The sequence below is a fragment of the Rhamphochromis longiceps genome, linkage group LG14 (assembly GCF_057381845.1).
Source record: "Rhamphochromis longiceps isolate RC_006_pf linkage group LG14, R_longiceps_female_GT1.1, whole genome shotgun sequence".
In the NCBI taxonomy this organism is placed as follows: domain Eukaryota; kingdom Metazoa; phylum Chordata; class Actinopteri; order Cichliformes; family Cichlidae; genus Rhamphochromis; species Rhamphochromis longiceps.
Genome location: NC_140570.1, coordinates 15,647,590 through 15,664,625, shown reverse-complemented (window position 1 = coordinate 15,664,625; position 17,036 = coordinate 15,647,590). Strand labels below are relative to the sequence as shown.

General features: G+C 38.3%; 1 protein-coding gene across 5 annotated transcripts in view; it reads left to right on the top strand.

The window, feature by feature from the left end:
• The window catches only part of zbbx (zinc finger, B-box domain containing), a 77,946-nt gene that overhangs the window by 10,929 nt on the left and 49,981 nt on the right, over positions 1–17,036 (top strand). For all 5 annotated transcript variants that reach the window (XM_085379627.1, XM_085379624.1, XM_085379626.1 and 2 more), the window contains 4 exons: positions 3,006–3,108; positions 3,782–3,833; positions 4,476–4,576; positions 7,468–7,563. In XM_085379627.1, the coding sequence (XP_085235753.1) occupies positions 3,006–3,108; positions 3,782–3,833; positions 4,476–4,576; positions 7,468–7,563 (352 nt within the window). The remainder of the gene's footprint in view (positions 1–3,005; positions 3,109–3,781; positions 3,834–4,475; positions 4,577–7,467; positions 7,564–17,036) is intronic.

Genomic DNA, 17,036 nt, shown 5'->3' with positions numbered 1-17,036 from the left:
GCAACTCTTGCCATCACACGCACATATATTTTCAGACTCTGACTTCCTGTGCCTTGACAGGCTGCCAGCTCAATCCAAAATAAACTTCTTTCAAAGACAGCCTGACATCACAATAGCATAAATAGCATAAATAATTCAACAACATGAGCATGAATAACTCACATCTAAATGAGGATCCCTCTTTTCTTCACTTTCTCAAACTGACAGGCGTGTCCTGTTAGTGTGTGTATGTAAACTGTATCCACATGCTTATGTGCGTCTGTATGAACACACGTGCTCATTTTTAATTTTGTATTTGCAACTGTGTCCATGCTTGTGTGCAAAAACTTGTAACCTTTCATGTTATGTGATCCCAGCATGTGAATTTTGCAACTAAAGGAGACAAGACAATAGATTTTGTTCACAGCACTGTGCATGGCGATGACATATATCGTAAGTTCATAAATGTTCATTTGTCTTACACTGCAGTTCTGAAATAGACATATCTGCCAGAGAATTGTAGGGAAGTCTGAGAGAGCCCTAGAAACACTACCCAACTGCTTTAAGAATGCTGGAACATGTTTAGTTTTACAGCCACTTTAGTATTGATACTAAGGAATATACAGATACCATGACCCTCTACTAAATTTGTGGAGGCAATGTCACATTTGCTTATAGCAGATGTGCACTTACTTATTGAAAATAAGGGACAGTGCCTTTACACAGGTAATAAATTAAGACTGCTAATTTTTGGTGATAAGCAAGACAAATTCTACCTGTGGATAGACAAATGGCATTTTTTTCCTCAATGATTAAAACTGTGTATTCACTTTGTTTGAACAAAGAAAAACATCCCTGTTTAATTGTATGCACTTCTTCAGCCATTAATAGCTGCTAGCAGTCATAGCAGTGACTTCCTTGCTTTGTTATTTGTATATATGTTTGAACCACAATTTATTAGACTAAGTATTGATAAGAATAGCAAAGTTGCTCAGTTTCACTGTATGTAGCTAAGACACGCACCTGAGAAAAGGAGGAAAGTAGATTATTACACATGATAGAAAAATTACATGTATCTATAAACAGAAAAAATTATATCAATAAGAAACGCAGCCAACCACCAGCCAACCTTGCAAAATTACAACAGCCATAGAATCCTCTCTTATAGACCCAGAAACCTTCATACATACTGTGATTATCTCATCATCGCAGAAAGATGAACAGGCCCCCTGCCTAATCACAGATGAAGTGAAGCATCACAAGGCAATGGGTGGTGAAGACATTCTATTTTGTGGTCTATGGGAATGCACAAACCAGCTGGAGGATGTGCTAACAATCTTAACATCTCCCTGTGCAGGCTCACCCTTATGTCCACAGCTATCATTCAAGAATTCACTGGTGACGTGTCTGAATGATTACTACCCAATAGTACTGACTTCAGCTGTCATGAATTGCCTAAAGCGAGATAAAATCAAGCTCAGCTCCCTCCAGTTTGCATATGAACCTAACTGATCCCTAAAGAATGTAATCTGCACTCTACATCGTTTTGATTTTACCTGGACAGAAGGAAAAAGTATACACTTTGGGGGGAAAAAAGAAAAGAGAATCTACTTGGCTCCATGGGGTGAGAGAGTAGCTTGAGAATCTAACCTGGGGCTGCCATGTTATAGCCATTCACAAAAAAAGATGCAACAATGGCTTTACTTTCCACAACCTCTTCAACCTCCTCCCGTTACACAAGAGGTTTCACATTTTGAGATCCAGAACTTCCAACGCCAGAAACAGCTTTTTCCCGGAAGCTGTGAGACTCCTCAAACCCCCTGCTGCCTGCAGCACCCAACAGACACTTTTATAAAAACTCTGTGCACCACACGCACAACTGCCTCATGCCCTCAACCCTTGGTCATGCGCACACTCTCTCTCTCTCTCTCTCTCTCTCTCTCTCTCTCTCTCTCTCTCTCTCTCTCTCTCACACACACACACACACACACACACACACACACACACACACACACACACACACACACACACACACTGAGAGGCACACAAAAATCCAAATGCACAGCTTCCCACAGTGTGACCTGATACACAGTGCCTGCAAGTAGCATCTGGTTAAGCCGCCTTCCCCAGCTTACTAGCGGAAGATGGCTGAAATAAGCTTATACACATATGTAACATTTATTTATTCATGAATTCATTCATTAAACTTCCTTCTGTGCTGTAATATTGTAGGCAAATATCCTTTTGCATTTGACCAAATCATGCAATATAAAGCCAAGCATGAGGCATGAGCCACTACTTTCTCTTTCTCTCTAAAAATAAAAAAAGATTCTTAAAATATAAAATTTTTAAAATTGATTAAAAATAATCTGCATCTATATTTCTTTAAAAAATATTGAGAGATTTAAGGTATGAAACTTCAGGTTTTATACCCTTTTCCGTATTTTGCTGACATTTTTTTCTACATTTCTTCTCATCTTAATGCCTGACAATATTATTAAATACTCACGCCCCATGGGGAAACTTCAACAGATTAAAATACATTAGCTTTGAGTGTTGTTACATCCAGCCTGCTGTTCACATCCACCTTGATAAAAATACAGGAATAGCAAGATGTGTCAGTTGTTTCTGTGAAATCGAATCAGGTATAATACAATCTGAGAACGGTGTTCAGACTTCTTTTAAAGTAAATTTGCACATGTAAAGATATCTGTGCATTCATTGTTACTTATTGGTATTTACTCTATGCTGCATGAACAGGTATACCGAATCCCCAAGACACTGCATAAGGGAATTTCTGTTGGATTTTACTTTTCAGCTGCAGACACAGATCTTGTGTAGAACAAATGTCATCAGAGTCTGTCTTTTTGGATATAAAGCATAAACAAGACAAATCAAGGACTCAGGCAGTTTTTTTCTGTCATTTTTGAGAAATCAGTGCTATGTAACTGTTGATGAGATATGCATGGTCAAATTAATAGGATTGTTTGATTTACAAAGAAAAATCGACCTCTCCCTCTGTTAAGACATTCACAAAGGATTAAATGGGCATCTGGAGAATGTGGTTCCATGACAAGCAATTCTCTCTCATATGGCTCCAAGAAAGACAAAGAGAGCAAGCTCCAAAAGGTACCGTCAAGATAAAAAATATATTTATATGTCTTTAATTTTCATTCTAATTTTTCCTATGTGAGTTAGAGTGACAGAATAAAACACATTTAACTCTTAAACATCATGCCACATTTGTTTGCATGCTAATTACAGCTGAAAACTAACATACAGTATAAGCATTATTGTCCAAAAGCTGTTTTTCAGTTTGTGACGTTAGGATTATGAATGTGTCTTGAATCCTGTTTTCATGTGTATTTGGGATGTACGCTAGATCTTTGGGCTGCAATGCAGATGTCTTTAAATCTAAAGCAGAAAAACAGTCTTCTCCAAATTTTAAAGCCACTTTTAATTGTTCAGCTGTAAAAGAGTGTGGTTGTGGAACACGTCTGGGGAAAAAAGAGATGCTAGAGGCAGTAACCATAATCTAGACTGATATTCCTAATACTAATGTGGAAACTTGGTTTCTGGACAAAGACACTGTGTTCAAGTCAGTTCTCAACAGCAGAGTAATGAGGTAACTTATTAATTTATTTGCTCACACATTATAAAATACAGCAATGTAAACACTAACGCTGCATACTACTGTATGAACATACAGTAGTTTATACCTACAAATACACACAAAACTGAACACTGCGTAGGATTGTTGGTAAACTGAGAGCTGATTTGTTTCTCTATGCTGCCTCAACAGCTGTCAGCAGGTAAACTGAAGATCCGAGTGCTGAAGGATGAAGAACTGACAGGTGAGAAGTTTACAGTCACAACTTGAGTTTCAGAAGTAAAATATCTGCACCAGGTAGGCTTGACATGCAGGCGTACTCTTGGCACTATATTGAACTTCCTTCTACCGTCCAATTGGACGTTAATATGCAAGAGCATTCTTCACAGTTAGTTCAGTACGAGGGATACTTGAAAAGGCAGGTACCAGACTCTGGAGTTTTTCCGTTAAACACTGATCTGTCTAACAAATGTTTAGCTTTGGCATACTTATGTTAAACATGATGGAAAGAAAATCATGAGGCGCAATAGTTAAATGTCTCTGCGTCATGTATTAATTATAAACAGCTAAGAAAACGTTTTAAAGGACTGTCTTTGGTGTGCACAATATGTTGTAACAGGCAATATAACCTTTGGTTTTGTTGTTACATTTCACAGCAGTGTGTGAACTAGTTGTACAAGCAGGCTAACTGCTTTAACAACTTTTTGCACCAATAACAGACGCACTTTTGATACTTGTGTAAAACTTTGCTGTACATGCTAAACTGTATCTCTCTGTGTTTTTCTGTTGGTCATGGTCGTCAGTTGCATAATATCCCTTAAATGTCAGGAATATTAAATTAAATACCCTTACCAAGAGTTAATAACAGTGCACTTGCTCTTTTTAGCCCCGCCTCAACCACCACCTCCACTTCCTACCCAGACGGCAAGAAAAAGCAGACTGAGGGGAACAGTATGTGGACAATGTGAAGTCAAGACTGCTGGAATAGTATGCACGCAAAAACTGTCACACCTGAACAAATGCAAACAACACTGTATGGCAAAAGTCACTTTAACTGTCATGGATGCAGGGTTTGTTTGGCTCTGTCACAAAGCAAAAATTGTGTGTTTGAAAGATCAGATTTTACTAATTGCCAAGTGATTTTGCCCTTTCTCATTGGATTCAGGTAAAGGTTTTGTGTGTTAATAAGGCAGGCACACACACACATACACACACACACACACACACACACCAAACACTTACACGTGCAGCACTAGGAGCCAATTCACTTGATCTGTTTTCAAAGTTTAAATGTTGAATGTCATATTTTCAGTCCCCCCCCTTTCATTTTTCTTTGGAGTCCCCTCTTCTCACCCATATATCTTACTGCAGTTATTATATAGATTTGTTTCTCTTCTTCCTGCATCAGCTGTTAGCTCGTCTGTCATTCAGATGCTCATTTTCACCTGCCCACCTCCCTCTTTTGTCATTATGTGTTTACCCATCCTTCTTTCTTCCTCGTGTTTTCTCGTCACTCCTCCTTTTCAGTTTTTCCATCTGCCATATTCTGACCTGTTTCTCTCTTTCTTTCTGCACTCGCTTATTCATGTCTGTCTTTTTCTTTCTTCTGCCTTCCTCTCTCTCGCTGTGCCTCAACTGTCCAATCTGTTGGTCTATCTGTGTGTTTGTGTTTGCACTGATAACAGTTTAGTTGGATCCATTCATCGATACTTGAGACCTCTGAGGGCACCATTGTTTATTCTTTCTCGCTCTTCATCCACTGCTGCTCAGGAGGAGGGATGACGGCCTGAAACTGTATGTGTGAATAAGAGGGAGAAGGAGAGAAATGAAGCCTTACCGTGTGTGTGTGTGTGTGTGTGTGTGTGTGTGTGTGTGTGTGTGTGTGTGTGTGTGTGTGTGTGTAATGGACTGAGCTGAGTAATGCATGTTTGATGACCAGTTGCTCCCACCTCCTAAATCCTCAGCTCCCTGTGTAAATCCTATTCTGTGTTTCACTATGAAGCCAGCAGACTTTAGTATTGAATAAGTGATGCTTCTATGAGAACGAGAACAAGAACAATGATGGTAAGAGCGAGGGAGACTTAAAGAGGAATTGAAGGAGAGGCAGGGGTTGAACTGATTGAGCTGACATCTACAATTTTCCCCCCTTTTTGTTGTGGAATAACTTATTTAAGTGCAGCACACACAGTGTGTTAAAATATAATGTGATGTGATTTGCTTGATAGTGTGTTTGATGATGATGATGGCTCTGAACTGTCCAATGAAGGGCCGGATGCCCCCAGTGTCCCATAGTTATGGGCTTAATGGTTGTGCTTATGGTAGTCTGGGCAAGCACGTAGGCTAAATGCATCCACAAATACACACAATACCCTCATGCGCACACACATTTTGGATAGCCCTCGTACCCTATAATGATGGCAATAATGGGAAGCGTTACAACTGTCTGTGCCATTCTGTCTGGAACTGCACTTATGCACACAAATGCTCACACACTCACATATGCACTCATAAACGCACAATCACACATCTGTCCTTTTTTCTTTCTTTTTAAAAAAAAAAAAAAAAAAACATGACTCATTGTAATAAAAATGCTGAAATCTCATGTGCAACACACACTGCACACCTAGCCTCATGCTTTATTCCAGAGTCATCCAGGCAAAGAAGAAAAAAAAAAAAAAAGCTACCTCATTTCTCCCTGTGTAGTAGGAAGAGTGCAGTGATATGCTGCTTGCAGTCTGATAGGGATGCCTAGTCCCAGAGGAGTGGTTGTAATTTATCCTCAGGCCTGAGAGGGGAAATGAGGCCCTGCTTTATGGGACCATTAAAGGGCAATGTCGCAGCTGCAGGTTTGCGTGTACACACACTCACACACATACTTCCATGTATGGATAAAAAAAGAAAAAAAAAGAATGAACACACAGCATCACCCATAAAGACATTAATTACAGAAATACATAATATGTATCTAAATAAATTTTTTTTTTACTGGATTAATGTTTGAATCAGCTGGTATAAATTTACACTGTAAGGTTATTCATCCAGAAATCAGCATGGAACTGTGAATCATTGTGTTTGTTGTACTGCTTTATTTATTATAATTATCTATTATTCATCTATGAATAAACAGGTGTAGACATAGCAAATATGCAAGTGAGGAAGAAACAGAAAGCTTCCAAGTCATTAGATCGGGAACTGCATCACACTGTCACAAAATAAATAAATGAAATAGTTAAGTTCCTCCAAGGATAAAAAGAATTGGTAGTGTTTCTTGAAAGAGTGCACTAAACTACACTATTTTAAGTGATGGTGTTGGTAATAAAACCTTGATCTATTGAAAAAGAAACTTGCATGCATAGTGAAGGAAACCAAACACAGGCTAGTTGTTGCTTGACTGTTTGCTTTTTCTCCACCCTAGCCTCCGTGTCTCCATTGCACTTGCCCTTGCTTGTGTGCTCTGTCCAAAGCCTGTTTCCCAAACCTGCTGATGCAATGACTTTTTCCCACTAACAAGACCTGATTCTTACAGATAGAAATTATAATGACCTCCCTTAAGAGGCATTCACTCAACCACACTCACAACACACATGTGCCAAGCACAAATGCACCAATGTGCACACAGCTAGCACACACACAAACACACACACGTGCATCTTGCAGCACCACGCCAGTTTATAAGGAAAGGTTGAGGTTACATCTTTAGCAAAAGAGCGCTTTACCTACCAGTGCAACCACTTGCATGAATTAATATATATGCATACAGTACACAGACATGCACAGGCAGTGACCATTGTTTTTTAAACTGAAAGACATAGAAACACACTAAAGGTGGGTGTTTTTATATGCAGACAGACTGATGGCACTTGGTCTATGTGTTGCAGATGTGTGCTGAATGCACTGAAAACTACTGCGTTGGCTGTTTTGCCAGATTTCACCATAAGGGGGCACTGAAGTTCCATAAAATGATTCCCATTCAAGTGAGTGTTGTTTGCATATGTATCAAATCTATTTTCTCTGTGTCCAACTCTCTTTTTTTCTTTGTCTTCCACTTATGCTTTCAGTAATAAATGTTTTGATCCTATTCTTCTTCAGCTTTACTCATTTTTGTCTTTTTCGTTTCTTAGATAGCTGATCATTATTATATCTTCATAACTATCTCTCATCTTTTTTGTCATTTCTCTTCTTCAGAACATCATACCAGTTTAGTATACACAAGAACACACACAAACAGTACACAGGGCTGGGCAATTACACGAATAAAATCATGAATTGACTTTCTAACTGACCCAATGTCACTTGAGTCAATATGTTCAATAAATGAATTTTCTCACACTAGCAGCTAACCTAGACTTATTGCTCTGAAGACTAATTTACTTGTGTTTAACATGAACGAGTCAAAACTTAACTTGCTAACAAACAGCTGACCATTCTTTGTTGCCATGCTTCTGTGTCCATTCTAACTGTGGTAGCTAGCAGCCAACCTGTTTCACTGACGCTGATCCCTCACCAATGAATGACAATGGGGAAAGTAAAACTTAGCTCAAATTTGGAGAAACAGAAACAGAGAGAGCAATCCAGCATGACCGGTTTTGGGTGAGGGGAAAAAAGACAAAGGCTACCTATAGGAGAGCGAAACAAAGTTTAACAATTAATGATTAAATCAGTTATGATGTATAAACACACATAGAATGAAAAGTATTGAGTGAACAAGAAAGTTTTTGTTTATCCTTTAAAGTCTAATCTATAATAAAAAATTACAGAGAGTGCCTGGTACTATGAAATCTTTAACAGAGCCGGATTAATCGAGGTTTTGTATGTGAGGAGAAGAGCTTTAAATTCATTCAATTTCATTTGTATAGCGCCAAATCACAACAAATCACCATTTATTTATGGCTGTCGTTTGTTTTGTTCTATGTCAAGTACATCCCAGACTGCTTCAATAACGTTGAAACCGTGGCATCAGAAGTCCACGCTCTGGGTAGTTCCTAACTGGTGGTGCTCCATTGTGTGTTTGTCTATCAGATATGCTTTTAGTACATTGTTAGTGTGTTTGTGATCATTGTCAAACTGAAAAATGTAGCAGTTGAGATGGTTGATCAAAATCTGATCCTTTTCTGTGTTCATAATTCCACCGATTTTGTCAAGATCCACAACTCCACCAGTCTAAATACAGCACCAACCCATCACAGAGCCTCTGCTGTGTTTTACAGATGGCTGTAGACACTCACTGTTGTACCTCTCTCCTGACCTCCTCTGTACATATTCTGATGAAGACTTGAAGGATTTGAAGCTAAAATTTCAAATTTGCATTCATTACTCCATAAGACCTGGTGCTACTGGTCCAGTCCAGTTCTTGTGTAATTTGACATACTAAAGCCTTTTCTCCTTGTTTCCCCTCCTTAAGAATGGCTTCTTGAGAGCCACCCTTCCATTGAGATTATTTCTGATCAGGCTTTAGTCAACAACTGATGAATCTACTGAGGGATCAGGTCCATCCCTCAGGTCCTGTGTCAGGTCTTTGCTGGATTTTTTCCTATTTTCTCCAGGCATGACTTTCAGATACTGTTCATCAGCTAGAGATACCGTTAAGCCACTTGTCCAGTTTGCTCAGGCACAGGGACTGGACCTGACCAAAGCAGTCAATCTATAAAGAAAAGCTTTGAAAGGTGTTCAGAAAGCCTGCAGAACTATTGCTCAAGACCACATTAAAATTTACAACAAAGTTTGGGTTCTTGCAAGAAAAATATAAAGAAACAGTTGGCTCAAGACTTTTAAAGAGCACTGCATCTTCACTCTTCAGAGATGATTTTCTATATATCAAGAGCTTAATTTTCAGGTTAAATAAGTGTTTAAAAAAACAGATTACTGAAGGCTACTCATAGATGTACAAAACACATTTCATGGCCCTACCACACTCTTTTAAAGACAGAAAACACTCCTCAACAGCAGTCAATTAAACAGTGCTAACAGCAGTCTTCAGTCAAAGACAGAAAGACAAGACAGCAGGTCAATGTCACAGTTTAATTACAGTAAGCCAATGCTGTTTGCACAGCAGAGGAAAGATTCTATAGATAATGTCTATTAATCTGAGTAGTTGTAAATACCAATTAAAAGTCATGTAGAACAATTGTTTATTAAGTCACAATATAAACAGAAGCAGACAGTGGATGTGCATAGGTACAACAGAGTAACACTATTATTTAACATATTGTCTAAAAGTTGTCCAAGACCTGAGATTAGATACTCAGACACAAGCCTGCACTTCTCAGACACCTTCAGTGTGTACTTTTGGAAATAGATAACAAGCATACAGATTATATTTTTTGTACTCATATAAACAAATGCTCACTGCAGTATACAATAGTTGAGACCACATGCAAATACACACTCACACGTAGACACACAAAGGCTTGTTTTTGTTAATCAGCAGCCTATTAAGCCAAATTAGTATGGAAAGCATATCTAAAAGGGAAAGCTAATTTATCCAAGGATGTACAGAATAATCAAAAGATACAATATGTCATATGGATATACGCTACTATTCTGTTTCTCGACAAGATGTGTTTCTATGGGTTTCAGCTCTAAGCGTTTTGTGTATTAACAATTAACAATTATTAACAAGCTGTCATGCACTGTTGCTCAGCTTATATGGATACCCTTTTTTGCTTTAATAGGGATGGGTATTGTTAGGATTTTATATCAATGCTCTTATTGATGCTCCATGCCATGTGATAGTGAAAAAGAGTGTTTGACACAGTGGTAAAAGGTTTTTTTTTTGTCTCAGCTTTATGTAAAGGAAGTGTTTGGTAGTCCACCTCCACCACCCAGAGCTGTGGTAATCACCCTGGAATTCAAAATATTAACAAACATAAATTATTTCAGGTCGCCACTGAATTCAAATTAAGCCAAGTTTATATGATCAAACCTAGTGGGGTTTGACCCCACACCCACCTTGATCTAGATCTGTCTGTCTGAAATGTCTGTTGTCTGAGATTGTAGCCAAGTTTACAAATTTGAAGATAGAACAAATGATGGCACAGCGTCTGCCTGCATTAAGACATTTCAATCAGCCTAAGAAGCCACTGTTACAACATGGACTTTTATTTGCTTTTTAGTTGCACAAGCTTTGATTGTGCTTTCATTTAGAAGGCTCAAAAAACAAAACAAAACATCTTTTAATCCACCTTGGTTTTCTCTACCAATATTTCACCCCTTTGCTATCTTTTGTATCAGCCCAAGAGGATGGGGTGCAGCTCCACATACACTTTCAACACTGAAGCCCCTCGCACCATTGAGCATTGGAATTTTTTTTAAACTTGGCAACAGCCCTCTGACACTCTTTGTTCCTTAGCTCATGTTCCCTTATGTAGTTGTTGAGAGAGGATTTGATTTTAGCATCTGACTACAGTCCACTGACGAAGCTTTGGCTACTGCTTGGAACTATTTGCATTTACAAAATTGCTAAAATCCATGCCAACTGTATTCCAAGGTTCATAACTACAGTTAGCTCCATATATATTTGGACTCTGACACAAGTTTTTTTTTTAAAACTTGTTTATTGAAACATATTCCAATTATAGTTATATATTGGATATGGACATGATTTTAGACTCTCAGCTTTCATTTGGGGTTACCTACATTCAAATTGGATGAAGGGATTAGGAGTTTCAGCTCCTTAACACGTTTTTAAAGGGTCCAAAAGTAATTGGACAATTGACTAAAAGGCTATTTCATGGGCAGTTGTGTGTATGATGATTTGATTTGAGGTGTGGTGCTTTTATCTGGAAGATGCAGTCAAAGGAGCTGAAAGCTATCCTTAAGCTGCAAAAACAAAACAAAACAAAAAACGATCTGAGAAATTGCTACAATATCAGGAGTGGCAAAATCTACAGTTTGGTACATCCTGAGAAAGAAAAAACGCACTGAGCACTCAGCAACGCAAAAAAGACCTGGAAAGAAGACAACAGTAATGGATGATCGCAGAAAAATTCTGCAGGAGGTAGGCGTAGTGATATCCAAGTCTACCATAAAGAGAAGACTAAATGAAAGTAAATACAGAGGGTTCACTGTAATGTGCAAGCCACTCATAAGCCTCAAGAATAGAAAGACTAGGTTGAACTTTGCTAAAACACATCTTAAAAAAAGCCAGCACTGTTCAGGAAAAACATTCTTTGGACAGATGAAACCAAGATCAACCTCTACCAGTATGATGGTAAGAAAAAAGTATGGAGAAGGCGTGGAACAGCTCACATTCCAAAGCATCATCTGTAAAACATGGCAGAGGCAGTGCGATGGCCTGGTTGTGCATGGCTGCCAGTGGCACTGGGACACTAGTGTTTATTGATGACGTGACACAGGACAGAAGCTGCTGAATTCTGAGGTGTTCAGAGTCATACTGTCTGCTCAAATCCAGGCAAATGCAGTCAAATTGATGGGGAGGCATTTCATAATAGACATAATTGACAATGACCCAAAATATACAGCCAAAGCAACCCAGAAGTTTATTAAAGCAAAGAAGTAGAATATTCTTCAATGGCCAAGGTAGTCACCTGATCTTAATCTAATTGAGCATGCGTTTCACTTGTTGAAGACTAAACTTTGGACAGAAAGGCCAACAAACAAACAGCAACTGAAAGCCACTGCAGTGAAGGCCTGGCAGAGCATTTAAAAGTAGGAAACCCAACATGTGGTGATGTCCATGAGTTCAAGACTTCAGGCTGTCATTGCCAGCAAAGGGTTTTCAACCAAGTATTAGAAATAAACATTTTATTTACAGTTATTTAATTTGTCCAATTACTTTTGTTCCCCTGAAATGAAGGAACTGTGTTGTCTCTGTCCAAAATTGTATGGATGTAACTGTTCATCCTGTTAATCCTGTAAATCTTTCTAAATTTTCCAGTTCAACTTTGTTTTTACACCTGGCCTTTGAATATTCTGCCTTTTTGCTGTATCCAGGCAGAGCAAAAGCAAACATGATATCATGACACTGTCAGCTTAATCTTTTTTGGGCAATTTTCTGACAGTTACATTATTCTTCCACAGCATGTCTTTTATCCTGTCTTCCTTCTCTCACCCCAACCGGTCGCAGCAGATGGCCTCCCCTCCCTGAGCCTGGTTCTGCCGGAGGTTTCTTCCCGTTAAAAGGGAGTTTTTCCTTCCCACTGTCGCCAAAGTGCTTGCTCACAGGGGGTCATATGATTGTTGGGTTTTTCTCTGTACCTATGAAGTGCCTTGAGGCGACTTTTGTTGTGATTTGGCGCTATATAAATAAAATTGAATTGAATTGAATAAAAGAATTAACACATAAATAAACACTGTTTATACAGGCACTTTGGTACTGACCGGTCAGGTACCGACCCCACTTTATTTATGTTTCTTTGTACTTATCCTGTGTGCTACCTGACTTCTCATTGGCTGGAGACACTGATGTGTATACAGTAGCCACCACAGTGAAACAAAGCCATGGATACTGACAAAGAGAAAAACTGCACACACTGAAGTAGCTCTATGAAACCACACAAGACAACTGTCCATCTACATCTCCTCAGTGTTCATCTCTGTTTCTATCCTCACTTTAGTCCCTTGTAATGCAAAACTGTGTATTTTGGCAGGACATAAAGACTGAGGATTATACACATGCAGCTGACGCAGGCATATCTCTTTCTCTCTTCTGCTAATCCTGTTTTATTTGCCTTGGAAAGAATGAGGGAGGAAGAGAGACAAAAAGACAAAATGAATATTAAGTTCATCACTATGCTGTTTTGGGGCTTTCATCGGTGCCTCATCAGCTCCTGTGTCCAGCCGCACACACACACACACTCCCAAACGTGGTTCAATTAATGTTTGCAGAGCATTTTCAGTATTTGATTTAGCCTAACCTGTAGGGAGTACCAAATGAATATGGTATGCGATGATATATCAAGAAACTTAATAGCTAAGTTTAAGCTTTACAGCATTAATTATAATTGACAATAGTGTGCCTAATTTAGCAAATGTAAATGTTATGAAAATGTTATATTCTCAGACTACCCTCACCCCCTCACTCTTTCTTTCTGATGCTTAGAAAACTTACAGCACTGTAAAACTTAGCAGAACTCTGGTGGTTTTAGAAACTAAAAACTATGGTTAAGTAATTGATTGATGCGACTGAGCGAGTTTACTTTTCATTGTTGTGCGCAAAGTCTTCCCTACATCACTTGTCTGTTTCCAAAGGGAAAGTTAAAATTACTCTCTTGACCTTAATAACATACTCTCTTGAAGGCAAGTTCAGTGATCCTGGTTTCACAGCTAAACAACATCCTGGAAAAATTATAGATGGTATTATCTCACTTACAATAAATGATACTATGTGTTGGACAGATTTTCCAAGTGAACGAGAATCTGTGTGCACAATTAAGAGCCAATATTAATGACGAAAACATCATGATTGTTTTACCATTTTAAGCCGTTGTGTAAACTTTAAACTGCATTATTTTTGATGTCAGATTTGAAGGATGGCTTTCAGAATCTTAACAGTTAAACCCAGTGTAGAAGAAAGCTTTGATAATCCCAAAAGACTGGCAAAAACACTTGAACAAAACTTTTCACCCTTAGATATGAGGCTGAATTAACTTTAAAAAGTGTCTATGAATTCTTGACAGTGCATTATGATACGGTATGATGATGTGAGTGCATACTTTCGGACAGTTTCTCCTTGAAGGCATTTATTGTATTACAATTAGCTGTACAAACGAAAAGTGACAGAAGTTGTCTGAAGAAGGAAAAAAGAAGAAAGGAGAAGTTCAAAGCTGTACCCACTCTATGCAGTCTAGGGCTGTCCCAAATACCGTCTTTGAGGATTTGAGGCTTTAGTGATTGTCTGACAAAAATTCAAAGAGAAGACGGCTGCACTTACAGTTACATAACGACTTGCCATGGTTTATATTCTGACCTGTTAAACATTATTATTATGTAGATTGCAGTTTGAAATTGATTAAAGGGGTACAAGCACATATATGAGTTCATTTGAGGTCATTTGTGAACAACTTTTAGGAGGCCATCTTTGAAAGTTTTGGTGTTATTGCGAACCAAAGACAGAATTTGGATGCTTGACATTTTTTGACAACTTGCTTGTCAGTGCAGCTTATGTAAAATGAGAGCTAGTACAAAGATTAAAGGTAATGAATACAATTATCTGAAAAAGAGAGTTTGTCACAGAACTCCATGCAGTCCTGTGACAAACTAGACACTCCCCATTGTTCAGTAGTTTGTAGAACCACCTTTACTTACAAGTTTACTTTCTCAGCCTCTCACATTGTTTTCGAGGAATATGGTCTGATTCTTTATTTTACAATGTTGCTTCGTTTATACACAGCTTTCTTAGTGTCCCACTACAACATTTTGACCAGGTTGAGGTCTGGACTTTGCCTGGGCATTTATAACACTTTATTTCATTTTAAATCATTCTGTTGTAGATCTCCTGTTGTGCTGGGGATACTTTCCTGTTTGATGCATGATTTTGGTGATATGATATTGTGACAATACTTCACTCACAAAGTATTGCAGTTTATCACCTGCAAACTTTATTTTATCCAGTAAGATAATAATCTCGCTTCAATTTTTTTTTTTTTTGCTTCAGGCATTCCAACACTGTCACAAAAAACTGCCATAAATGTTTCCATAACACCGAGTCAGTCTGTCTTTGATTGAATGGGGTCAAGTTAGCAATTGCATGCAATTTGTTTCTGATAATGCAGCAATTAAGGGTGATAGATTTTTGAAAATCACTAATTTGTTGCTATCAAAAAGTGGTTGTAATAACCCTTAAGCTCTAAGCAACCATTTAGTCATCACAAGTTGTGATCGGTCGCAGGATGTGAAATGATTCAGTACAACCAAAAGGCAGCTGCTGTGTTTTTTTGTTGTGATAAACACAGGGAGGTTACCTTGCTATTTTTCTCGTGTTACATGAACTTTAACATTTAACATGCTAACTAAAGTCCGTAAAGTCTGAGCTGCATCTGAGATGCTCCTAGGTTGTTGGTTTTTTTTTGGAATTTTTTTTATAATTTTTGGGCTTTTTGGAGTTTCTCTGAGCATTGCATGGTCTGACCTTAGGGTGAATTTACTGGGACGTCCATTTGATTGTGACATTGTGTTACCTGAATGCTCTTGATTAGTAAAGTGCCAAAACCTCTGCCTTTATAGCTGTGCTCACACTTCATGGTGATCAATAGTCAAGTGCATTTATTAACATCACCTGGCTGCCATTTACTCTCTTAATTCTCATGAAAGCATCAGTGAACATTAGGAATATACTCCGTTTTTCACAGGACTCCACACATTTCTATGAAAACCTTTTCTTTCACATGATATTATTTTTTATTTTATTGGTGGTTTATATATTTATGCTAAAGAATCAGAATCAGAATCAGAATACTTTATTGATCCCTGGGGGAAATTATTTAAAGCGTATCGGATTAAGAAATTAATATATTGGGAGTTACCTTGTCAGTTACCTTGGCAAAGATCAAAGCTTTGAAGCATTTGTGTCAGCCAAAGGTTTGTATGGTTTTTAGATCATACGTTTCTAAAGGTTGCTACCAGACTCAGCTCATTGTCTCCATGCCGTCAAAATTTGGTATCAGAAGCACTTAGATAATCTTGATAACAACCACAGTTCATACCTGTAAATAAGGCTATCTGATTACCAGAAAGAGAACCAGAACAATTGCTTCAGCAGTTGCACTGTTTAAAATTTCTTGCGATGCAAAGATTGCAGTCAAAAAAAAAAAAGTGTCCCCAGGTTTGTTGGATTATGTTTCGAGACATTCGCTCTCACAAGATACTAAATTCAGCACTTAGAGTGTATCACCAAATTAGCTGGCCTTTGCTTCTATCACTGATGAGACCAGCGATATTTCAGACTGAGTGCATGTTTCTGTCTAGTTGGGCGAATGCAAATCCATTCATCTATACGACATTATTACACTGTGTTACTGTGGAAGACCAGATGTAGAATCCTTTACAGAACAAGAGGGTCTGACTAGGAACTCTATATCGTCGTACTTTTTGCTTTCAGGAGCTAGTGTTGCCAACAGAAACAAATCTTCTGCTAAAAAATGCCTGCTTTCATGGTGGCATAGTTGTGCATAGTTTATTGAGAGCCATCCTACCCACAATTAAAAAATGTATGAGTTAAAAGTCTTATGTCATCTCTATCTCTGTGTCTAGTAAATTGCCTGTGCCTTATCTGAATCTTGTAAGGCAGTATGAATCTCTGAGGTTGTTACAGGTCTGGTTTCGAGGCTAGCAATAACAAAGTTACCATAATATACAGTACATGCTGCAAAACTTGTTCACGTGTCACCTGAATGACAGCAGCTCCACAAAAACAGGAAAATTGTAAAGTGAACTCGACGATGATGAAGTTGCTCATATGAGAGGTCAGTTAAGCTGCTGTTTTAAACAG